This window comes from Loxodonta africana, chromosome 23 (assembly GCF_030014295.1).
Source record: "Loxodonta africana isolate mLoxAfr1 chromosome 23, mLoxAfr1.hap2, whole genome shotgun sequence".
In the NCBI taxonomy this organism is placed as follows: Eukaryota; Metazoa; Chordata; class Mammalia; order Proboscidea; family Elephantidae; genus Loxodonta; species Loxodonta africana.
The window spans coordinates 44,180,300-44,207,095 of record NC_087364.1 but is presented as its reverse complement, the minus strand read 5'-3'; the positions used below and the strand labels follow the sequence as shown (position 1 = coordinate 44,207,095).

Sequence of the window (26,796 nt, the reverse complement as noted above, 5' to 3'; positions counted from 1 at the left end):
GTGTTATAGACACTTTAATCATCAAGGTTTTCACAAATTATTCAGAGAGGCAAAAAACTAGACAGGTGAAAAGGGTATCAAGCATGCAGGGCAGAGCATACGGAACACAGATAAACGATGCTGAGAAAAAAACAGGCTTTAGAGGAAGCAGAGAGGCAATTTTTATGGTAATGTCAATAGACAGTTTTTGAATGACCAATTCATAAGTTACTGTTTGTGTGACAGAAAGAGAGATATCAAGAATGAAGATGGATACAATGGTTGAGGTGGCCAGTATGCTGGAGCTACCTAGACTGTGGCAAAACTAGTAATTCAATAAACAAAGAATTCCCACTGAAAGCTTTAGAGGCTTGGTTTAGATCTTTCTTCAGGGGATCCTGACCTGAATTGGTAGTGTGTGAGGATGGCAAACCCCGTATTTCTTGCTGATGCTTTTAAGGAGGCCAAGGTTCTAAGAGCTGTAATATATAAGGTGGCCCCAAAGAAACCTCTTCTCTCCTTGCCTCCCTCTGTTTTATCCTTCAGGAAACATTTACTAGGTGCCAACTATGTGTCAGCCCAGTGAGAGGTACAGGAAATGCAGCTGTGAGCAGAACTCTGAAAAAGATCCAATTCTTATGGAGATTTGATCAAAGGAAGAGATAGTTTGCATACAAATGGTATGAACTCTCTGGAAGATTCTAGTGTTATTTCAAATCTGCAAAGAGTCTCCATTCATAATATATATTTATGCTGTATTGTCTCTGTATATAGTAAGGACATTTAAATATTACCTTATAAATTTTCCAAATATGTTAGAAAGTATAAGCTACATTAACCACAATAACTGACTTACCACTGCAGAGCTGCTCCCTCAGGACTGAGGCAGCAATGTTGTGTGTGGGAAATAACTGCCTAGATGTTTGAGTGAGACAGTAAGGAATCTCTAATCAAACTGAAAATAGAGCTATGTTAAGAATGCAGAATGTAGTTACGCAGTTTGAATTTGGCCAGTATGGTAAGATAGATTGTCTCAATTCCTGTGAAAGGGGGCATAAGAAATTTAAACGATGGGGGCATTAGAAATTTAAATGATACTATGCTTGAACCAGGAATACATTTCTAACTCAGGTACCAAGGTACCAATACCTATTGAATCCCCACCAGTCCTACCTTCTTGAAAATGCCACTGAAAAGCTCAGAGCCCTAGGAGCTTAGATGTGAGTCACAGAAACATAGAAACATTTACCCAGAGAAAATTCATTTCTCTGGTGTGGACAAAAACATTTATATAGAAGACATTTAGAAAAGCTCTATTAGTGCTTTGGACTGTGGGCTCTCTAAATGAAGGGTAGAAGCTGTGGTACCAAATACATCAGCATCATCTCATTGCTAGAAGCTGAGTGTTGTTTAGAAAACAATCTGAAGTCTGGGAGAGTATGCCCTTTTTTGATCACAGGCCCCTTAAGAATATATTGAACACTATAAGCCCACCATTTTCCCCACCCTGTCTGTTTTTCTCTTTCACATACACAGGCACAAACACACACACTCATGCAATTTGGTGGGGAAGTACAACCTCCCTGAATTCAGTCCTTGGATCCTCACACTCCAGGCTTAGAAGCTATCACTTCAGCTTTCTTTAAATGGAGAACTGAGGTCAATAAATTGCATACAAAGAGCACTTACACGTTGTTTCTTTTGTCTTAATATATACCTGTCTTTTAGCTCATAAGAAAACAGATTCTATTTTCTTTTTCCTGTTCTGTAGAAAAGATAGAACATAATCATTACATAAGCTTACTAAGGAAACCCTGGTGGCGTAGTGGCTAAGAGCTTGGCTGCTAACCAAAAGGTCGGCAGTTTTAATCCACCAGGTACTCCTTGGGAACCCTATGGGGCAGTTCTACTCTGTCCTATAGGGTCATTATGAGTCGGAATTGACTTGATGGCAATGGGTTTTTTAGTTTTTAAGCTTACTAAGCCTTAAGTTCACTGGTACCTTATTTCAATAATAAATTTCTTGGGGTTAGCTGCATAAAAGTACTTCCAAAAGCATTTCACATGCTCTAAATATGTAAATGTTAGTAATATTTTATGATTTTTACCCAGACCTTATTAAGGCATTTGAATCAAATAATTCAACTGGACTTTTTATTGGTACATTTAAAATAAATTACTCAACATCTCAATGTGCCAGGTATTTTTTGAAGCTACTTCTTCAAAGCCACTGTTTTATATAAAGACTTAGGAAAATATTTACATCATCTCACTGGGAATTCTTTATTCTTGTATAAAGTGTCCAGTTCTCACAGTAGGTACTCATTTATCCTCTCTTCCTTTTTTTATCTTCTGTATGATTTACTACAACAGGAAATACTGAGATATTCAGTCAAAACATTTATTATCTATTCTACAAGGCATTGTATCATATGGAACAGGAAATCCACAGATGTGTAAGACAGGTCTTCTGGAGAATATAATCTACTACCAAAGATAAGGCAAGAAGGAGAATAATATCAACCTAATGTTATGACTATATTTATAGTTTTCTCTTTAGAAATTACATACATTTCTCATTATATTTATCTGGCAAATGATAATTATATTTTATCTCAAAATTCCATAAAAAATAGAGGATTCAACATCATCATTAAAAAAAGCTTTCATGGAATACTTTTTTTTAAAATTGGTGCTTATTTCTTACCAGACAGGGCTGTCAAATTTGCGTTTTTGATGAAAATTTCAGTTATTCCAAGAGCCTTCAAAACATCTTTTAAATCAATTTCCTGTTCCACTGTGAACCTGGAGAACATATCGGGGGAAAAGTATTTAGTAACAGCAATTTAAATATCAATCACCTGGAACAAGAATAAAATGTTAGGCACGTTGATTTTAAAAGTGTGTTTTATAGTCGGTAAATTATGCTAAAACTAGCTTTTGACTGCAAGTAGCATTTGATTGTGCTTATAAGAGAGGAATCATCAAAAAGAATGATGCAACAAAATAGGAATTAAATTCCTAAGCAGGAAGAATATATGATGTAGACACCAAATAGTAATATATGATGGAATAAATGAGTTTTGAAATCAAGAATCATTACTATATTTCCTGAGGTTCACCCTTAAGCTGAAGATTAGACAGGCCCATAAAACAAAACAAGACTAAATGGGCACACCAGCCCAGGGGCAAGGATGAGAAGGTAGGAGGTAGACAGGAAAGCTGGTAATGTGGAATCCAAGGTCGGAAGGGGAGAGGGTTGACATGTCATGGGGTTGGTAACCAATGTCACAAAACAATATGTGTATTAATTGGTTAATGAGAAACTAATTTGCTCTGTAAACCTTCAGCTAAAGTGCAATTTTAAAAAAAGAATCATTGCTATACAACTATGTGAGACTTGAAAATTTGAAAAGTTGCTTTCAAAATCATTTGACTTAGTAAGTGATATATTTGATTCTTTAAGCTGGCTATATTTACCCAGGGTATTTCATTCTCCTCTTAGAATGCTGCCCCCATAATAAGAAAGGGCTAAATCAGGGTCATGTTCTACTGTATAATGAATATACTCAGCATCTCAATTTCTATACTACTCAGTGAAAGGAAACATAAAATCTTCCACATTAAAAATACTTCTTCATGGTTATATTAACCTCAAGGACACAAGCCTGTTCTCATGGTAACATCAGAGAAAAACTGTTAACTAATGAGAGTGAGTTATGTACTACATCTTTAAAATTATGCATTTTTATAATCAGAGATTAAAAAAAGAATAATAGGTCTTTATTTTTTGTTTTAATGAATCTCATGGATTATTATATATAAATGTGCATCACTTTTGTAACAAGACATAAACATTACTTAAAAACTTAAATGAAAATGGGAACTTTAAGTACAATGGTCATAAACAGAATACTACTTTTAAAAAATTTTTCCACAGAAAGCCTGATTGGTCCCAAAGTGAAATGTCCCCCAAACCAATGGATTCCATCACCAATCTACTTCTTTAGTGAAAGATGTGGACCAAACATGACTGCATTAACCAACAAATACACTTTTTTAATAGCAAAATATTTACTCCTTTTTTTTTTTTTTAAGTGAAAACAACTGGTTAGAACTAAATGTTTCTCTTTTTCTAAGTTAGCTCCTCCTGATCAATACAGATTATATATATATATATCCACCACTTGTCTGTTAAGAAGTTTGTTGTACTGTGGTGGCTTGTGTGTTGCTGTGATGCTGGAAGCTATGCCTCCGGTATTTCAAATACCAGCAGGGTTACCCAGAGTAGACATGATTCAGCAGAGCTTTCAGACTAAGAAAAACTAGGAAAAAGGATCTGGCAATCTACTTCTGAAAAAATTGGCCACTGAAAACCTCATGAATAGCAGTGGAACATTGTTTGATGTCGTGCTGGAAGATAAGCCCCTTAGTTGCATGGCACTCAAAATATAACTGGGGAAGAGCTGCTTCCTCAAAGTAGAGTTGACCTTAATGGTGTGCACGGAGAAGCTTTTGGGACCTTCACTTGCTGATGTGGCAAGACTCAAGATGAGAAGAAACAGCTGCAAACATCTATTAATAGTCAGACTATGGAATGTATGCAGCATGAATCTAGGAATATTGGAAGTTGTCAAAAATGAAATGGCATGCTTGGAGATAAATATCCTGGGCATTAGTGAGCTGAAATGGACTAGTATTGGCTGTTTTGGATCAGAAAATTCACATGGTCTACCATGGTAGGTATGGTAGGTTACCTACTTTTGTGTGTGGCCTTTTAGCCATGGTCTTGTAACTCCCACACAGGTGATTGTGTAATAGGTAATTGTGGAAAACAAAGATTGTCACAACTGGACCAATAAGCAACATCATGATAAACAGAGAAAAGTTTGAGGTTGTCAAGGATTTCATTTTACTTGGATCCACAATCAACACAAATGGAAGCAGCAGTCAAGAAATCAAAAGACTCATTGTACTAGGTGAATCTGCTGCAAAAGACCTCTTAAAGTGTTGAAAAGAAAAGATGTCACCTTGAGGACTAAGGTGCATCTGACCCAAGGCATGGTGTTTTCAATCGCCTCATATGCAAGTGAAAGCTGGACAATGAACAAGGAAGACTGAAGAAGAATTGATGCCTTTGAATTGTGGTGTTGGTGAAGAATATTGAATATACCATGGACTGCCAAAAGAACGAACAAATCTGTCTTGGAAGAAGTACAACCAGAATGCTCCTTAGAAGCAAGGATGGCAAGACTTTGTCTCACATACTTTCGACATGTTATCAGTAGGGATCAGTCCCTGGAGGAGGACGTCATGCTTGGTAAAGTAGAGGGTCAGCGAAAAAGAGGAAGATTCTCAACGAGATGGATTGACACAGTGGCTGCAACGATGGGCTCAAGCACAGCAACAATTGTGAGGAGGGCACAGGATTGGGCAGTGTTTCATTCTGTTGTGATAGGGTCGCTATGAGTTGAAACTGACTCAATAGCACCTAACAAGAACAACAACAAGCGGATTGGTCAGGTTTGCCTAAAAAGAGACCCAATTCCAGAGTAAAGAGGAGAGCCCACCGCCACCAAAGGAGAGACCTGCAGCAGAAACCAGCAGCAGAGATCTGCAGGAGATGGTGCAGTGGGCTTCCCAGCCCACGGAGCGAGAAAGCTGGGTGGCTTTGGGAAGAGACCGAGGGCCACAAATCTGAGCCTTGCCAGAGTCCAAAACTTCGTGAGCCATTTCTTTTATACAGTCTGTGAGTTCTGTGAGACATTGCAAGAAATTAGGGAACCGGAAGATAGAGGAAGAGTACTGAGGCAAGAGGGAGTAGCTGGTGTTAGAGATGATGGAGTGGCACAGCAGCCTGGAAAAGTTAGACATTTGGAACATCTTTAACCTTTACCTCATAGGAACCAGCTTTGTGCTGATCCTTATAAATTATTCGTTTACTGGGAATGACAAATTGAGGGTGAATGGCGTTGAATTAATCGTCAAAAGGAACATTTCAAGATCTACCCTGAAGTACAATGCTGTCAGTAATAGGATAATATCCATATGCCTACAAGGAAGACCAGTTAATATGACTATTATTCAAATTTATGCACCAACCACTAATGCCAAAGATGAAAAATATTTAAGATCTTTACCAAATTCTACAGTCTGAAATTCATCAAACATGCAATCAAGATGCATTGGTAATTACTGATGATTGGAACGTAAAAGTTGGAAACAAAGAAGGATCAAGAAGAAGGACTGGTAGTTGGAAAATGTGAGACTGGAAATTGCATGATACAATTTTGCCAGACCAACAACTTCTTCATTGCAAGTACCTTTTTTCAACAACATAAATGGTGACTATATACATGGATCTTGCCAGATGGAACACACAGGAATCAAATCGACATCTGTGAAAAGAGACAATGGAGAAGCTCAATATCAACAGGCAGAACAAGGCTAATATGCAAGTTCAAGTTGAAGCTGAAGAAAATGAAAATAAGTCCATAAGAGCCAAAGTACAACCTGAGTATATCCCACCTGAATTTAGAGACCATCTCAAGAATAGATTTGACACATTGAACACTAGTGACCGAAGACTGGACAAGTTGTGAAATGAAATCAAGAACATCATACAGGAAGAAAGCAAAAGGTCATTAAAAAAACAGGAAAGAAAGAAAAGACCAGAATGGAAGGTACAAAAAGACTGTGAAACATGCTCTTGAATGTAGAATAGCTAAAGTGAATGGAAGAAATGGTGACGTAAAAGAGCCAAATAGAAGATGTCAAAGCACAACTCAAGAAGACAAACTTAACTATTAGAATGAAATCTGCAAAGATCTGGACTTAGGAAACCAAAAGGGAAGAACACGCTCAGCATTTCTCAAGCTGAAAAAACTGAAGAAAAAATTCAAGTCTCAAGTTGCAATACTGAAGGATTCTACGGTGAAAATATTAAATGATGCAGGAAGCATTAACAGAAAATGAAAGGAATACACAGAGGCAACATATCAAAAGGAATTGGTCAGTGTTCAACCATTTCAGAAGGTAGCATATGATCAAGAACCAATGGTACTGAAGGAAGAAGTCCAAGCTGCGCTGAAGGCACTGGTGAAAAACAAGGCTCCAGGAACTGATAGAATACCAATTGAGATGTTTCATCAAATGGATGCAATGCTGGAGGTACTCACTTGTCTATGCCAAGAAAACTGGAAGACAGCTACCTGGCCAACTGACTGGAAGAGATCCATATTTGTACCCATTACAAAGAAAAGTGATCCAACAGAATGTGGAAATTATCCAACAACATCATTACTATCACGCCCAAGTAAAATTTTGCTGAAGATAATTCAAAAGCAGCTGCAGCAGTGCATTGACAAGGAACTGCCAGAATTCAAGCCAGATTCAGAAAAGAATGTGGAATGAAGGATACCATTGCTGATGTTAGATGGATCTTGGCTGAAAGCAGAGAATACCAAAAAGATGCTTACCTGTGTTTTACCGACTATGCAAAGTTGTTTGACTCTGTGAATCATAACAAATTATGGATAGTATTGTGAAGAATGGGAATTCCAGAACACTTAATTGTGCTCATGAGGAACGTGTACATAGACTAAGAGGTCATTTTCCAAACAGAACAAGGGGACGCTGCATGGCTTAAAGCGACGAAAGAGGTGTGTCAGGGCTGTATCTTTTCAACATACTTATTCAATCTATATGCTGAGCAAATAAACTGAGAAGCTAGACTATATGAAGAAGAACACAGCATTAGAATTGGAGGAAGACTCATTAACAAGCTGTGATATACAGATGACACAACCTTGGTTGCTGAAAGTGAAGAGGACTTGAAGCACTTATTGATGAAGATCAAAAATCACAGCGTTCAGTATGGATTACATCTCAACATTAAGAAAAAAAAATCCTCACAACTGGACCAATAAGCAACATCATGATAAACAGAAAATGTTAAAATTGTTAAGGATTTCATTTTGGATGCACAATCAATACCCATGGAAGCAGCAGTCAAGAAATCAAAACATGTATTGTATTGGGCAAATCTGCTGCAAAAGCACTCTTTGAAGTGTTAAAAAGCAAAGATGTCACTTTGAGGACTAAGGTGTGCCTGACCCAAGCCATAGTATTTTCAATAGCCTCCTATGCACGTGAAAGCTGAACAGTGAATAAGGGAGACTGAAGTAGAATTGATGCCTTTGAATTATGGTGTTGACAAAAAATATTGAATATATTGATCAAATCTGTCTTGGAAGAAGTACTGCCAGAATGCTCCTTGGAAGCAAGAACGGTGAGACTTTATCTCATGTACTTTGGACATGTTATCAGGAGAGACCAGTCCTTGAAGAAGGATATCATGCTTGGTAAACTAGAGGGTCAGCAAAAAAGATGAAAACTCTTAATGAGATGGACTGAGACAGTGGCTGCAACAAGGGGCTCAACAATGACAAGTATTGTGAGGAAGGCACAAGACCAGGCAGTGTTTCATTCTGTTGTACATGGGGTCACCATGAGTCAGAACCAACTCAGCAGCACCTTAACAGCAACATATATATATATATATATATATATATATATATATATATATATATATATATATATATACCAAACCAAAAACCAAACCCGTTGCCATCGAGTCAATTCCGACTCATAGCAACCATATATATATATGTATATTTTGTTTATCAACCAAACTCTGTTTGCTATTAGGGATCAATTGGAAGTTGAGACATTTATCAATCATATTTAAATTTTACAGGTGTATAATTGTGCATAAACCTTGTAATACTTCCCTTGATTTGGAGATATGACATAGATATAACAATCTTATCCTTTGCCTGAATAGAATCTTCCATTTTTTATAAAAATACAATTTCAAGAAGACAGGCAGAGACAGGAAAGCTGGTAATAGGGAACCCAAGGTTGAGAAGGGAGAGTATTGGCATGCCGAGGGGCTGTTAACCACTGCCATAAAACAATATACGTACTGCCTGTTTAATGAGAAACCAGTTTGTTTTGTAAACCTTCATCTAAAGTACAATTAAAAAAAAAAAAAAAAGACCAGACTTGCTGACCTGACAGAGACTGGAGAAACCCTGAGAGTATGGGCCCCAGATACCCTTTCAGCTCAATAATGAAGTCATTCCTGAGGTCCACCCTTCAGCCAAAGATTTGGACAGGCCCATAAAACAAAACGAGACTAAAGGGGCACACCAGCCCAGGGGCAAGGACTAGAAGGCAGGAAGGGATAGGAAAGCTGGTGGTAGGAAACCCAAGGTTGAGAAGGGAGAGTGTTGACATGTTGTGGGGTTGTTAACCAATGTCATAAAACAATGTGTACTGACTGTTTGATGAGAAACTAGTTTGTTCTGTAAATCTTCTAAAGTACAATTAAAAAAAAAAATTCAATTCAGCATGTGATTCTTGTAAGATTTATTATTCAGAGGAAATAACAAAAATACAAAAGCAAATGCTTTTTTCCCTCCTAAAAAACCCTATACCTTTTAATGACAGCATTTTAAATCTATTCGTATAACCTCTAATATGTTGTTGTTGCTCTGTGCTGTTGAGTCGATTTCGACTCATAGCAACCCTATATATAGAACTGCCCCATAGGGTTTCCAAGGCTATAAGTGTTATAGGAGCAAATCATCAGGTCTTTTCTCCCACTGAGCTGCTGGTGGGTTTGAAGACCTTTCAGTTAGCAGCCAAGCACTTAACCACTGTGCAACCAAGGCTCATTTTAACCTCTAGTATAATAAAAAGTAAAAGAACCCGCCAAGCTGGACAAGAATGTGGTAAAATTACAGAAATGTAAAGTTGTATTTTCAGCACAATATCTCTATATGAATAAAACTGTACAAACGATTAAAGACTGAGTAAATCTAGAACACACGTATTAGAAAATTTTTACCTTAGATAAAATTGGGTCGCGTAAGTCATTACCTTCATTGAACATTCAACTAATCCTAATTCTGTAAAAGAAGTCCTTGGTGGCTATTAACCAAAAGGTTGGTGGTTTGAATCTACCCAGAGGCATCCTGGAAGAAAGGCCTAGCAACCTACTTCTGAAAGATCACGGCCTTGGAAAACTCTATGGAGCACAGATCTACTTTGACATATATGAGGAATCCACCCAGATGTACCCCAGAAGAAAGGCCAGGCTATCTACTTCTGAAAGATCACAGCCTTGAGAAACCTTATGGAGCACAGCTGTCTTGTGACACATACGGTGTCTTCACGAGTTGGAGTAGACTGGGCAGCAACTGATTTGGTGTTTATTTAGTTTTTTTTTTATTTTGTTTTTAATTCTGTAGAAGGGTGGAGGCAGATTTTTTTTCCAGCTGATTGCAACTAATGCATAAGTGTTTGGTAATAGTCAATCTGTTAAAAAAGGAACCCAAATTAATTAATCTTATCTAGCTACTTGGCCTCCCTATCTATGCATTGCAGGAGAAAGCAGCCCTGGTGGCTGCTTCTGCTTGTGGAAGAAAGATGCAGCAGTCTGCTTCCATAAATATTACAGACTTGGAAACCCTGTGGGGCAGTCTACTCTGTCCTACAGGGTTGCTATGCATTGGAAACAATTCCGCGGCAAAGGTTTTTTTTTTTTATTATTATTAGCCATGCTGAGGGAGAGTTAATAAAACTCCTGGAGAAATGGATACATGGTGATTAACTGTGCCGAGTTTAGCATTAATATGAGCAAGCAAGCTAAACTATTTCATAATTGAAAAGTCTGTCTTAGAAAATGAAAATTTAATTTTCTTCTGCTGCCACATTCAATTTCTCAGTGGACAGGACCTAGAGGCCATAGTTTTCTAGCGAATATGGTTGATTTAGAATATGTAATATTTATTAAGTATTCATTTGGAATACTATTAAAATACTCCTAAACAATTTTGTGTCTGTATAGAAATGAAACATTTGGATATGTTGTGCTTATTTCATGGAATTTGGTAAGAGAAATATTAACAATATACTGAATTCTTATATTATCAAAATGCATTTTCTAAAAACTGAAAGAAAAAAAATAATGACAAAAGGTCATCAGATGAGAGTGAACATGAACTAAATACTTCAGAAGTTTAGGCCTGATTTAGATAGCAATTTAAATAATTAATGTTCAAAAGTAAAATTTTTTTTAGAGTTAAGGTATGTTGTTTACATATTAAGTATGTAGAAGTCAATTACCATATAAAGCAAAAATGTGGCTTTATTTGTTATTTACTGGCTACTTTTCCTTAAAAGTATAGACTTAAAGTGGAATCTTTTTCCGTAAATTTATTGTCATGGAAAGTTATACAAGCTAAATATCTCAGTCAAAAAAAATCAATCATTCAGGTTATGATTAATTTTTGTATGTAGACCAAGAAATGTATACATTCCAAACCTGCCGCCATCGAGTTGATTCTGACTCATAGCAACTCTATAGGACAGAGAAGAACTGCCCCATAGAGTTTCCAAGGAGCTCCTGGTGGATTCAAACTGCCAATCTTTGGTTAGCATCCATAGCACTTAACCACTACGTCACCAAGATTTCCACCACTATACATTAAGTATGGTTATATATTATGAATATATAACGTGTTGTTGTTAGGTGCCATCGAGTTGGTTCCTACTTGTAGTGACCCTATGTACAACAGAACAAAACACTGTCCAGTCCTGCACCATCTGCACAATTGTTGCTATGCTTGAGCCCATTGTTATAGCCACTGTGTCAATACATCTCATTAAGGGTCCCTCTTTTTTGCCGGCCCTCTACTTTACCAGGCAAGATGTCCTTCTCCAGGGACTGGTCCCTCCTGATAACATGTGCAAACTACGTGAAACGATGTTTTGCCATCCTTGCTTCCAAGGAGCACTCTGGCTGTATTTCTTTCAAGACAGACTTGTTCGTTTTTCTGTAAGTCCATGGTACATTCAATATTCTTTACCAACGCTGTAATTCAAAGGCATCAATTCTTCTTCGGTCTTCCTTGTTCATTGTCTAGCTTTTACATGCATGTGAGGTGACTGAAGACATAAGCTAATGTATATTTTCTAGCTGAAAATGTCTATGTTTCTGAATAGGTCTCCATCAACATAAGAATACTATCAGCTAAGTCTTTGGGACAATAGACATTTACATTAAATGTACATTTTAAATAATTCCTCAAATTAAGATAAATATGAATGAGCTAATGAGTCTTTAATAATTCAGTTTTAATACTGATGTCTTATTGATCACCTTTCAATGCTTATATTAAACATATTTGCGTAGTTCTCTTAATATGGAACGAGTGTTAGAATTGTATGTCTATATATACACGCATATACATTTACTTGTTGCTTATTTGTGTGTATTGTTTAATAACCTAAACTTTATACATTAGGTTTATAAATGTGTGGATATGTTTACACATGAAGTTACCATTGGTCACAACTGACTTGATGGTCACTGGTTATGTTTATTGACCTAGCTTCCCTCTAGGGTTTAAGTTTGAGGGGACAGGGTAAATATCTTTAGTAAGGTTCAGTTTCACAGATATTTATTTTGTCTTTATTGGGGAGGGAACCAACTCTACCCTAGAAAAGCTCAGAGAAGGAAAGAGAGACCCACAGAAAGGCAACGGCATGGTGAGGTGGTAATAGATAATAATGGGAAGGTACAGAAGTGAGGGTCACTTGCTCCACTGGGCAGTTCATGGAAGGCTTTCTAGAAGAACACATGCCAGAGCTACATGCTGAAAGCTAGGCGAAGAGTATCTAGCAAAGAAATGTGAGGAGGGCATTTTAGGTCAAAGTAAGAACATAAATAGAGACTAAGAGGCATAGTATATACAGTGTAACTATACACACTCTGAGAGTACACACTACAAAATGCCTGATGTAGTGAGTGCCTAGAGATGGGGCTGAGGAAGTGAATGGCTGTCATGACATCAAGACCCTGCAAGCATTTCATTCTTTCAGCCACAGGGGGGATTTTAAGCAGAGTTGCTTCTTTCTGCTTATTTATGTTTGCGTTTTGGCATCTAGCACAGTGACTTTTTTACGGCTCTTGCAAAATGCCAGAGATTATTTTCTCTGCAGCCATAATCAACTTTAAATATTAATGAAATATGTAGAAGACTCTCAATCCAAATCATATTTAGACGCGATCTATTGAAAAATCTTCTAAAACAAAGATAAGAATATCATATCAAATCACATCTGAAACTAGGTCTTGTTAAGTAGTAGTGAATGAAGCAATAAGTGAGCAAGTGTTTCTGGGCAGGATTGCATGGGTATGATAGAAAACTTAAAAAAAGAGGAGGAGGAAGAGGACGAGGAAGAACAAGAAGAAGATGAAAAAGAAGAGGAGGAGGAAGATGAGAGCAGCATAAGATTTAAAATTCAAAAACTGGCAAGAGTTTTTCTGGGTTAGAACCTTCATTGATACCACCCCCCCTCACCCCCACGCCCATGCTCTAAGAGAGAGTCACATGGGAGCTTCTCACCTGGGCAGGTACACTTCTACTTTTTGCTTCTTTACAGAGTTCGCCCATTCTTCAATCAGCTGTGCTTTGACCAGTGGTTCCAGGGTAGCCAGTGGGACTTCCTGTCTGGATAGTACCAGTATCATACTTATCTCCTCTCCCTCATATGGTATTTCTAGGACTTGGTAGATACCACCAGCTTCATTGGAGCCATCACTAAATTCCCCTAAAAAGCAAAGGTAAGGCCATAAAAAACCTACATAAAAGCTTTAAAAAAAAATTTTTTTAATTTGTTGTAACTTTTTTCCCCCAAAATAGTGTATAGAATTTGAGAAATTCAGGCATCTAAGAAAAAGAGAGTTTATTAGAAAACAGGCCCTGGAATTCAATTGAACCCTTGTTCTTGGTCTTACAATTTTTTCTTTTTTTTTTTTTTTAGAATCCCTAGAATTATTTCCCATGTTTCAGAACATCTTCTATAGACTTGCTTTTCATTTTTAAGTGAGATAATTTAAATGGATTTATACTTAACGGATGTCATTACAAACAATGAAAAGTCCTGGATAGAAAAACAAAGCCTTGGCACCAAGTTGGTTGTAAATTACAATTACCCACCAGATTTCTAAGAAGGGAAAATTGATTGTGCAGCACCTGATACTACATTATTACCACAACTATGAAGTTTTAGGCCAAGGTTGCACAACCAAAATGAAATCGAAGCATTCAACAATAGTTACCTGGTATATTTGTGATTATTAAGACTTTCACATTAGGTAATTAGGTAAATTAGAGAACTGGCTCTATGCACTTGACCAAATTGACTTGGCTTTTATAAAAAAAAAAATTAAAGAAGTCTTTAAAGCAAATGGTTCTGTCGCTACTTTAAAATTTTTGCATTTTCAGAAATAAATGTAATGCTTTTCTTATGAATATATTCAAATAACTGATCTACGTTCTTTAGACATCGCAGCAAACATTTTGGTTCTATTTTCCTTTCTTCCTTTTCTAACTTTCTTACTGTGATTACAGTCTTTTAATTTTATAATACACTTTTAAATAGAATAAACTATTAGTTGTAACATATATTGCCTTCAAATTATATTTCTGCTTAAGAATTTCAAAAAATTTTAAATTCATTATAGTATATAGAAAGAAATAACACCATTAACATGAAAAATTCAATGAAACATCTTTGAAAATAATGCCAAAAATATTGAGTTGTACCAAAAAGTATAGACTCTCAATAAATGAAACTCTGAGTAAAGAATTAAGCCTGGCCATACACAGACAAGTCTGAAAGAAAAATTTTAAAGGAAAGAAGAGCCCTTGTAATAGAAGAATTTTAGTAATTCAAAAGTGGTGAGGAAACCAAGTCAAGTGCTTGATGGACCTGAAAACCACACAAAAGCCAAAGACTTTTGGATTAACTCAGAAAGTTCTTATACAATGTCAGGTATTTTACTGTAAATAAAATCACTCTGTAGGTGTGATCAGCTTTACAGATTAATGATACTTATTAAACCAAAAAACCAAATCCAGTGTCGTCGAGTCGATTCTGACTCATAGCGATCCTGTAGGACATCGTAGAACTGCCCCATAGAGTTTCCAAGGAGCGCCTGGAGGATTTGAACTGCAAACCCTTTGGTTTGCAGCTGTAGCACTTAACCACTACGCCACGAGGGTTTCCATGGTACATATTAGGAAACTATAAATGCATATAATATTCACTTAGAATCTAAAAAAAAAAAAAAATTTTTTTTTAGAATCTAATTAAAGGCCTTTAAAAATGGAATCAAAGAAACTGAATTGTAGCCCAATCTAGTCTAACAAGCAGTTTGAGTAATAAATATTTCATTCATGCTCTTTCTTAGAAATTTGTTAATATACTATGAAAAGAGGAAAATAAAAGCCAAGATTTCTTACCATAATAAAATTCCCCTTGTTGATACATCATGGGGATCTGGACTTCACTTTCATCATCTTTCGTGAAGGAAAACGTTCTAGTATTTTCAGGTCTAAACTGTGACTTCCAGCTCCCCTTGAAGTAGACAGCATTGATAAGGGCCAGATGAGTGACAGCATCAAAATCCCTTGGGGATACCAAATCTTTCAACAGATCTATTCAGGAAAAAATGAGCAGATAAAAATTCACATTAAATTGGAAGATGAAGAGGGACCAACAGGTAATCAAATTACTATCTGATAGGGTGATCCAGAAAAAAATGCATGCCACTGCTGGATTTACAATAAAAATGAAAGGTATCATGTTTTAAAGAAAAAAGTAATATTTGTTAAAAGGTTTTATGTGTATGTGTTAAAGATTAAGGACACCCCAAACACCTATACTACACTACACTACACTACACTACACTACACTACACTACACTACACTACACTACACTACACTACACTACACTACACTACACTACACTACACTACACTAAACTAAAACTAGCAGCATCTTGACACTTGACACTTTTGTGCAAACTACAGGATCGCATACAAAGCAGGATCTCAGGCTTCACCACTTTCTGGTTGGCACCATGCATGTAAAACTGAATACAGAGCAAGTACTCAATAAATATTCCTAAGTATGATTAAAATGTCATCCAATTCAAACTTTTTCTCCACGTATACTGGAAATCTTTCCACCAAATATAACAAACTGCTTTTGACTAGGTGAAAACATATGAGTGAAAGCCAATTTCACATATGATGTGTTATTTTCTATCATTTGAAATTCTCTTTCCAAATCTATTTTGAAAGAGATTGGATCTTTACTGTTTGCCAAAAGTGTCAAAAATACTTTGGAATAAAAACAGCTTTTAATAATTCAGTTCATTTCAGGTAGATTATTAGTCTTATATGCAAAAAATAAAAATAAGTTTCTTTTTTCCTACATTTTAACCTTACAGTTGAAAAACATAGGACAAAAATTTCTCTGTATTCTCTCATTTTATGAATGGTAGCACTTCATAAGACAGAAGGTCCCTCAGCATTTTGGGGAGTATAGGACATAGGGTAACTGACCAGTTTTGTTTCCATCATAAAATTTATTAAATTAACATTATTTTAGGATTTGATAATATGACAATTTAATGGGAGGCCATAGTAACCTACTTTCAATTTAGCCAAATTTTTGAGATCCTAATTTCAATTACTCTGCTGGCAAAACTGGAAAATAGAACTGTCAAACATGAAGCATTTGGAAACTTGAAATATATTTTAAAAATGTAAATTAGAAATAAAATTTAAGATAAATACTTCTCTTCCTACTCTACCATTTCTTTGGCTTAAAATGGTATGCTGCTTTTTTTAAAGGTATCTTATTTTAAACATATTTAATCATAATGTTGAGGAAGCTACCACGTTATTCTAATATCTAATTTAGTAAATAGCTCAAGCAAAATCCATACAGTAGTTAAGATTACTCTACAGAGAAAACCCATTTAACAGTGTCAAATTATATACATGCCAAATGATTGAACTTCCTTCTCAAAACCTTATTCATAAATGATGTTTCTAAAATAGGCTTTAATCCATACAAAATAATTGTAATATACCCAACTAAATGCAATCTAATAAGCAACATACAAAAGAAGTGATGGGGCAAACAACTTTGGAAATAAAACATGGTTAAAACTAAACTGTTAGAGAAAGAAAAGAACCAAAGACATACTATTTGTGTTATTCTCCACCCAGTGATTGATGTAGTTGGCCACAGCTATATTTTGACTGAAGTCCACATGATTTACTTCTGCATTAAAGTATTTTTTCATCATTTGCAAAAACTCATCACTGACATGAAATCCATTTTGCACAAAGAGGGAATTGGCGATTTTCATTACATACTGGCTCTCTTCAGCAGTTGCCATGTTAGAAAACTCCTTCAAGAAAGTAAATTCTTCACCTGCAAGATGAGAAACAGTAAGTTCATTAGGGAAACAAACATGGTGAAAGATTAAGGCAAATTGAAAAGCATTACAACACAGAATACAATTTTATTTTAAGAGACATCAATCAATAGGACAGAGGCCCAAGGGAAAAATGCCAGGCTTATTTCCCACATAAGCTTGGTAAGGAGGTTCTAACACTTGTCCTATTTCTAGAAGTTCAAACTAACTTTTTCAGCGTAGTTGTACCAATTCATACTATTTTTAATTTTAACTGTCATCTTGCTGTTGTTGTTAAGTGCTGTCAGTCCCAACTCACAGTGACCCTATAGATAACAATACAAAATACTGTCCAGTTCTGTGCCACCCTCACAATCACTGCTATGTTTGAGCGCATCGTTGTAGCTATTGTGTCAATCCGTCTCGTTCAGGGTCTTCCTCTTTTTTGCTGACCCTCTGCTTTGCCAAGCATGATGTCCATCTCCAGGGACTGATCCCTCCTGATAACATGTCCAAAGAACGTAAGATGAAGTCTCACCATTCTTGCTAATAAGGAGCATTCTGGCTGTTCTCCTTCCATGACGGGTTTGTTCGTTCTTTTGGTCATCTATGGTATATTCAATATTCTTCATCAACACCATAATTCAAAAGCATCAATTCTTCGGTCTTCCTAATTCATTGCCCAGCTTTCACATGTATAGTAGGCAATTGCAAATACCATGGCTTGGGTCAGGCGTACCTTAGTCCGCAATGTAATATTTTTGCTTTTTAAGACTTTAAAGAGATCTTTTGCAGCAGATTTGCCCAATGTAATATGTTGTTTAATTTCTTGGCTGCTTCCATGGGCACAGATTATGGATCCAAGTAAAATGAAATCCTTAACAACTTCAATCTTTCCTCTGTTTACCATGATGTTGCTTATTGGTCCAGTTATGAAGATTTTTGCTTTCTTTATGTTGAGGTATAATCCATACCGAAGGCTATAATCTTTGATTTTCATCAAAGATTGCTTCAGGCTCTCTTCACTTGCAGCAAGCAAGGCTGTGTATCTATATATCACAGGCTGTTAATGAATTTTCCTCCAATTCTGATGCCCTGTTCTTCCCATAGTCCAGCTTCTCAGATTATTTGCTCAGCACACAGATTGAATAAGTATGGTAAAAGGATACAACCCTGAGGCACACCTTTCCTGACTTTAAACCACAAGTATCCCCTTGTTCTGTTCGAACTACTGTCTCTTGGTCTATGTACAGATTCCACATAAGCACAATAACCTTGCTAGGATCTACAAAGTAGATACATTTTTTTTTCCCACAAAATTCAGGTCACTTTCATTATATTAGTGTTATTTTATAATTACCAGTTTAAAAATCAAGATATTCCTATAAATTTCAGCCTCAATGGACTCTTACTTTATTTTACCTTATAACTAGAAAATTAATTAGAAATTGTTTTAGTTATTAACTTTTTTATGAGTTAATTCACATGTATATTAAAGGCATTAAGATGGAAATCATACATCACGACAAAGTGATTACCAGTTTTTGTTTAGAAAATTTCCCAAATGTATATCTTTCAATAATAATAAAACATTTCATAAATTATTGAATGCTATTTTTTTTTATTTGAACAAAGGAGATACAGTTTATTTTAAGCAAAAATTTTGATTTTCTTGGAGAATCATATTTCTTTTTCTTTACAGCCCTCATCACAGTTCTAATTCTTCAGATGATTAATATAGGCCTCTTCCTCTAGACTAGAAACTCCATGAGGCTAAGAACCATGGTTGCTTTTATTACAGTGGGGTTCATTTAAATGAAAAAAAAGGAAGTAATTTCCTTAGATTCATTCAGTCAGGGATAGGATTGGGAATTGATAGGTTTCCTGGGTTTCCCAACCCCCCCCTTTTTTTTTTCTCCTAGCCCTACCATCTCAATGAGATAATTTTCTTACCATGTGTAAGTATTGCTGCCACTAGCATGAGACACCCACATAACTGAGTTTAAATTTAAGTCCAGTAATTCTGAGAAATCAAACGTAAGCATACTTACCATTTTTCAGGCTATCATATCCCATTGAATGACGGATTTCCTTTAGGGTAGATCCCTGGGCCCCAAGTTGCATCATCCCCATTGCAAGAGCAATGCTCAATGGAGAGAAGAGAATATTTTCATCTTCCCCAGTGACTCGAAGATGGTTATACATATTCACTGACAACTCAGCAATGGTTTCATCAGGGAAGGTGGCCCCTAAAGCCGTACTTTGCAGAACCAGCAGAGAGAAAAGTCCAAGGAGAGCCATGTTGGAATAGTTTTAAGTCTATAAAACAATAATTTACATATTAATTTTTAATTATCTCAGAGAGATAAAGTGAAAGGTAAATATCAAGAATAATTTCTTGGCAAAGTTGCAAAGCAAAGCAAACCAAAGGTTTTCAAACACATGCAGTATTAACATTTCTATAACAAAAGCCTCATTAAAAGGTATGTTGCAAAGTCCTATTTTAAAAAAAAATCAGTTAATAGTCAAAATAATAACAAATTCTGAGCATACTGCCAGAAACCAGATAGCCATAGTCCCCCACGCTTACAGGGTTAAGAGCCTTTGTAGACATATATACAAGTAATAAGCCATGTTTGGTCAGGCTAATTTATCAGTTTTTCAGAACCTCACCAAAGTTTGGAACTAACTTAGCTTCCACTGAACTACATAGGTTGAGGATAACTACAATGAAAATCAGAGAATATTTATGTGGCTAAACATGAACTAGCAAATGAAGGCATTTGAAAAATGCTGTTTTATCCATTTATTTCAATTGATAAAATTAATGCCTTTTGCAGCTGGATTACCAACTGGTGGGAAGAGATCAGACACACATGTGCCACAGGTCCCAATTTATCCAATCTAGGCTACAGAATTCGCAGGAAGTGGTGACCCAGATGAGGAGCAGACTCGGCGCATCCTTGTGGGTGTTCCCATCCATGCTGGTTCCCTGTGAGGCTGCTGCTCCCAGGGATGACCTCTGGGCAGGGAGGAGTCTCCTGCCAGAGTTGAGAGTGAAGCTGAATTCTGGCTACAGCACTGCCCTTTTATACTCAGGTTTATATTACTACTCCAGCAACAAACTGGTAATTACAAGGATATTTCTAAATATCAGACTCATCTGGCTCTTGAACCAAATTGAACGGCAACAAGGCCCCATTTTCTCTTAGGAGGAGAAGGCAGTGTCTGTGCCCAGATATCTCTGAATAACAATATTTCTTCCTCTCAGCATGCCAATATTCCAGAAGCCCTGTCTCTGCACAGACAGCTTGACTGGCAGACAGTGGTGACAGGGTTTCCTCTTGTCCTTGTATTCTTGAACTTTATTTATCACTGCAGGCCTGGAAAGCTAAACTGTCTATTTCAACAATTAAGGAACTCACTTGTTCTTGATCTTTAAAAAAAAAAAAAAAAATCATTAAAACAGCCTGCAAAGTGATATTGAGCAAACGCATTTGGAAAATTGTATTTTAATTGGGAGCAGGCATCAACAGTCCATTACTCAATCAACAGAGTGCATACACATTTAACTTAAGAGCAGTGCATTTCCAACAGGCTTTTGAGTCAGAAAGTTCCAATCAGTCCTGTAATACCTGTAATGTCAATTTCAGGGAATTGCGAAAGCATCAATTTTTCGTCTGAGAAGTTCCAAGGTTTTTTTTTTTTCCTTTCATAAAGAATTCTCAGTTTATGACACTATGGCTCAGCCTATATATAAATATGCACTCTCACAAGTGGGGTTGTGAGAAGGCAAATGACGGCTGCTAACGGGAGACCAAGTGCACCGCTGCAGAACAGCGTCTGTTGTGCATGAAGCATTGGGACAGGGGCCAGGTGCTGAGAGCACTGCGGCCCGGAATGTCTACCGACTTTGACTTTGGCCACTGTTGGGAGGTTGCTGCTGCTGTGTCATTCTCACTTCCTCATGGATGCTCCAGGCTAGGTGGAGCAGAGAATTCCAAGAAAAGTGGAAAGTCTAAGAGATAGAGCTTTCTCTGTCTAGATTCAGGTGGAGATTTAGCTGTTACCCTTTTATGTTGAAAGGGAACTTAAGAGATATTCAGTATTTAATATTTAGGAAGTGATACTATGCAGTGGAATTTAAATCCAAGTCAGATTCAAAAGCTCATGCCCTTACTTGCTATACTACACTGATGGCTGACATACCATCTAACTTCTACCCTATAAAAACCCAAACGTGAGCCTCACTGCTGTCATTTAATGTTATCTGGTATAAGATCAAGAAATTAAATTCATTATATGATAGATGTACCTGTCAGTCAATAGCATAAAAAAATGGACTAATTGGGAACCACTGCATTTAACATGAGTATCAAATTTCAGGCTAATAAGAAGATTTCCTTCATATAAAACAAAAATCGACCCATTGCCAACCAATAAGCCTTCCAGAAGACAAGGTTAAGACTATTATGCTCATTCTATCCCATTGCCATCAAGTTGATTCCAACTCATGGCGATCCCATGCATTACAAAGTAGAGTGTCTCCATAGGATTTTCTTGGTTGTAACCTTTACAGAAGCAAATTGCCAGGCCTTTCTTCTGTGGCACTGCTGGATGGGTTTGAACTGCCAACCTTTAGGTTAGCGACTGGTCACAAACCACCTGGGCCACCCGTGAACCTATTATGTTAGCAGGTATTTTTATTTTTGTTTAGAATGAATGCACCTTTAGATGATAATGATAGCTAGCATTTGTTGAGTACTTATAAGGAATGTCTTATTTAAACTTTGCAACAACCTGGCAAGTAGGAACTTTTATTGCCCCCAATTTAAAAATGGTCACATAGTAAGTGCTAGAGCCAGGACTGGAACCCAGGTCATCCACACAGGGCCTTAACCACATAAACTGTATTTGCAGTCCTTGGATAAAGTGAGAAGATATGAGACTTGCAGGTCAAAAGCTTGGATTCAAGTCCCAGGTCTGATGTTTAAATGTGCATTACCTTTGGCACATCACAGGCATTCTCTCAGCTTTACCTACCTCATCTGTAAAATAAGGATACTAATCCCTATTCCCTAAGATTGTTAAAGAATTAAATGAGATAGGGTATGTGAAGCTCTCATTTTAAGCTACAAGACATACTAATAAAGGGCATTGTTATCAAAGAATATCAATGTATATTTCCTAAGAATGTCTATTTTCTCAGTCAAATGAGTGGCTACCGAGCCAAATTGAGTATTTTATGTTTCCTTTTTTTATTGACTCATGTAATGTACCACCATTAGCCATTCATTCAGCCAAGATTGACTGAGGTACCATGAAGATACCGAAATATATAAGGACAGGCCCTTGTCCTCAAGGAACTCACATTATTGTGCAAGAGTGTATGATCTATAATAGTGGTTCTTATCTTTTTAAGAAAAGAATCCTTTTAAGAATCAGGAGAAGGGTAAATCATCCCTTCAGGAAAATGTACTGTACTTACATGGATCACAGAGCCCTGATGGCAGTGCTTAAGCGTTTGACTGCTAACCAAAAGGTCGGCAGTTCAAATACACCACCTGCTCCTTGGAAACCCTACAGGGGTAGCTCTACTCTGTCCTATAGGGTCGCTATGAGTTGGAATCAACTCGATGGCAATTTTTTATTTCATGGATCATAGAAAATTACATTCACTGGTCAGGATAAATACTGACCTCAGGTTACAAAGGCTTGGTCTACAGCAGATGGTCCAGATGCAGAAAGAAGCAGAGTCCCTAATGGACCCGCAGCTCTGCAGGGTTCCCTTACTGGGGGAAACCAATAACTACTTGCCTTTGAGTCGATTCCAACTCATGGCAACTCCATGTTCGTCGGGTTTTCAATGGCTGACTTTTCAGAAGTAGATTGCTAGGCCTTTCTTTGATGGCACCTCTGGTTGGACTCAAATCTCCAACCTTTGGTTAGTAGCTGAGCATGTTAACCATTTGCACTGCCCAAGGACTCCTACTGGCGGAAACAGATGTCAAAATCACTAATGCATCCTTAGGCTCCTGGAGGACTTCCGAAAGGAGAACCCATATGTTTGTGGGAGAGAGCTCTTTTCAGGGTGTTGAGAAATAGGTCACATAGGTTGGAGTTTCAAATCCACTCAGAGGCACCTGGTAAGCTACTTCCAAAAAATCAGCCATTGAAAACCCTGTGGAGCACAGTTCTACTCTGATGCACATAGGGTAATCATAAGTCAAAACCAACACGACGGCAATTAGTTTTGGTCTGGTGGCTGTGAATAGTGGGAGTGGGCCACTCAGCAAATAGTTTAGTAAAGATTTAAAGAACTCTGTTCTGGAAATACATATACTTAACCATAGGTAAGCGATCTTTCCTCTTTTTGAAGGCAAAATTTCCAGACTGCAACGAAAACTACCTCTGCATGCCTGGTCCAGCCTTCCTGGTGACCAGCCTCCCTTCCCATCCCCCCTCCATCTCTGACTACTTCTTTTGAGAGTTTCTTTTCTTTTCTTTTTTTGCAGGGGGGAACTGGGCAAGGGAGGCCAGGAGGGGTGATATCCTTTCTCCCTTCTATCTTCTAGGTTTAGGTATTCTCTATTCTTGGCCCTCCTGCCTTCTCTATAATATTCTTCACACTCCTGTTGGTGAACTCCTCTCAAAACAAAGATACTTCAATTATTATTCCCATTGAAACTGTTCCCAAATAAGAAAATTCTAGCTCTGGCGTTATTTTCATCTTAATTTCTAAATGTGCATAGCTAATTCTTCTTGGGATATTTATTTAGTCTCTGACTTCTGCCAGCACTTCAAATTCAAGGTGGCTCAAACATAAATCCTTATCTTTCAAACCCACTCTTTACTTAAAATACTAAAATCTATGACTCCTCTCCATCTCTTTTCCCTTCAAGTTCAACAAACTGTCATCACTTATTGCATCCTGCCTTTCTAGCATCTCTCCCACTCTCAAGGAGGACTGCCCATGGCTCCCAGCCATTCTCTGAAGCCCTGGTTACTTCCCTCTTCAATCCAACTCATTGGCAGCCTCCAGATGAATTGTCTTGAACAGCTTAGTCACATACTTACAAAACTCTAAGAGCTCCCTAATGCATACAGAATAAAGCCTGAACTTGTTAGTCTTGAACATAACCCTCTGCATCTGACCCAGCAAAACATGCTCTCCTTCATGGATCCTGTGAATCCAACCACACTTCCTTTTTAATACTTATCCCAGAATTTCCCTGGTCTGTTGCTGCCTTGTGTGGCTCTCTTTCTGGGACTACCTCAGAGCAATTCTATATATTCAAATCCTAACCATTTCTCAAGGTTCTGCTCCAATTCTATTTCCTTCAATTCCATTTCTCATCCTCTGAAGTCCTGGCACAGTTTACCTCTATGTCTCTGAGCACACACCACTGCTACCTTCTTTGTAAAGAATTATGTCATAGGCCTATTCCATAAATGGAAGTGCATTCATTTTTGTAGATCTTAGAATAAGCAGAATAGGCACCAGTAATGCCTGTTGCCATCAAGTCCGACTCATAGTGGCCCTAGAGGACAGAGTAGAACTGCTCCATAGGGTTTCCAAGGAGTGGCTGGTGGATTTGAACTGCCGACCTTTTGGTTAGCAGCCAAACTCTTAGCCACTGTGCCACCAGGGCTCCACATTACACATAGTAGTTGCCAAATAAATAATTATTGAATTAATATAGTTTGAGATGTAAAGGCCCATGATGCTGCTTTAGAAGGAACAGCATGAATACCTGCTTGAGGCTAATTTAATCTAAGCTCACAGGTAGTAGCTCATTTCCATTTTTTATTCCCTTTGGTAAACTGTTTCCTCATTGAGTCTGATACTATGTTTCCAGCCTGACAAAGTGGCACTGAAACAACTGCTGGCACAATGCAATGGCTGGGCATGTGATGCATTGACAAACAAGGATACCACCTTGAAAAATCACATGAGGCGGTATTGAAATGTTACCATATTACCTCTAGTCTACAAAGTGGCAGGGCCCCATCATTGATCGTAATAATCAACACGTTGCAAAATGAGCTTCTCTCACATGGAGCACTACTTTGCAGGTTCACTGTTTTCAAGCTACTGAACAAAATGCCTTTATATAAAAACAACAAGGTGCTGTGGTACCAGAATAGTAGTAGATAGTGCCGTTGTACTAGAAAAGGTAGAAATAGGTGAACTATGAATAAACTACCATTAATTCTTGCATTTCTCCTCCTTATTGCCAGTGGGGGTTTGGTTGTGTGTGTCTATGTGTGTGTGTGTGGTATGTGTGTATGTATGTGTCTAATATTTTCGAAAACACTTGATTAAAACAGCTCTGGGAACTAAATCTTCTTCTAAGTGAGGTATGAGGAATCATAAAACTAAAAACCAACTTAATAAAATATAGTTTTTTAAAAACCTCCCTTGTAGTTAATCTTACGCAGTGCTTGGCTGTTCATAAATGCATCTTGTTGCTTTTTTTGATAACTCAATTACTGAAATTTTAAAAAATACTTTAAAACCTCATAGTTGTGAGTTGAGAGAAAAAAAGAGATGCTATTTAGCGGCTGAGGAAAAATGGCTGAGGAAGGTCCTTTCTCCAGCAAACTATCCCTTCAATCCCATAAAGCCATAGGAAATAGCATAGGAAAAATGTATAATGTAAAACTGCACTGAATTAGAAGCCACCTAGCCTCTTAATTCCCAGGCTTTTGTATGTAAATGACCAGTAATTTTTTTTTATTGAGGTAATCAACATAGGATTGCTAGATTTTTATTTTGTCATATAAGAACTTGGGGAGTTGTTGTTAGCTGCCTTTAAGTTGGTTCTGACTCATAGCGACCCTATGCACAATAGAACAAAACACTGTCTGGTCCTGCGCCATCCTCACAATCGTTGCTATGTCTGAGCCCTGTGTCAATTCATTTTCTTGAGGGTCTTCCTCTTTTTTGCTGACCCTCTACTTTACCAGGCATAATGTCCTTCTCCAGGGACTGGTCCCTCTTGATAACATGTCTAAAGTACGTGAGATAAAGTCTCACCATCCTCACTGCCGAAGGGCATTCTTCCAAGACAGATTTTTTCATTCTTCTGGCAGTCCATGGTATATTCAATATTCTTCACCAACACTGTAATTCAAAGGCATCAATTCTTCTTCAATTCTTCCTTATTCATTGCCCTATTTTCGCATGCATATGAGGCAACTGAAAATACCATGGCTTGGGTAAGGTGCACTTGGTCTTCAAAGGGACACCTTTACTTTTTAAAACTTTAACATGAGGAGTTACCAAAAGCAATGCTTCTACAAATATATAAAAGATTGAACACTACTATGTGAAAACAAGACAGTTCTTTAACATGAATATATTTAAACTTGTGGAAGATTCTCTCTCTTTTTTTTTTCATTTTGCCATAGATCAGTGAAAATTTTCTTATGTCCAGGCACTGGGTGTTTGGAAACCGCTGCTC

General features: G+C 37.2%; 1 protein-coding gene across 2 annotated transcripts in view; it reads right to left on the bottom strand.

Annotated features, from left to right (window-relative positions):
- The window catches only part of SERPINI1 (serpin family I member 1), an 83,867-nt gene that overhangs the window by 10,369 nt on the left and 46,702 nt on the right, over positions 1-26,796 (bottom strand). For both annotated transcript variants that reach the window (XM_003416252.4, XM_010596050.3), the window contains exons 2-6: positions 19,381-19,648; positions 17,116-17,346; positions 15,360-15,554; positions 13,458-13,662; positions 2,687-2,784 (exon numbers count right to left, since the gene is read on the bottom strand). In XM_003416252.4, coding sequence (XP_003416300.1) covers positions 2,687-2,784; positions 13,458-13,662; positions 15,360-15,554; positions 17,116-17,346; positions 19,381-19,630 — 979 coding nt within the window. In that variant the 5' untranslated portion in view covers positions 19,631-19,648. The remainder of the gene's footprint in view (positions 1-2,686; positions 2,785-13,457; positions 13,663-15,359; positions 15,555-17,115; positions 17,347-19,380; positions 19,649-26,796) is intronic.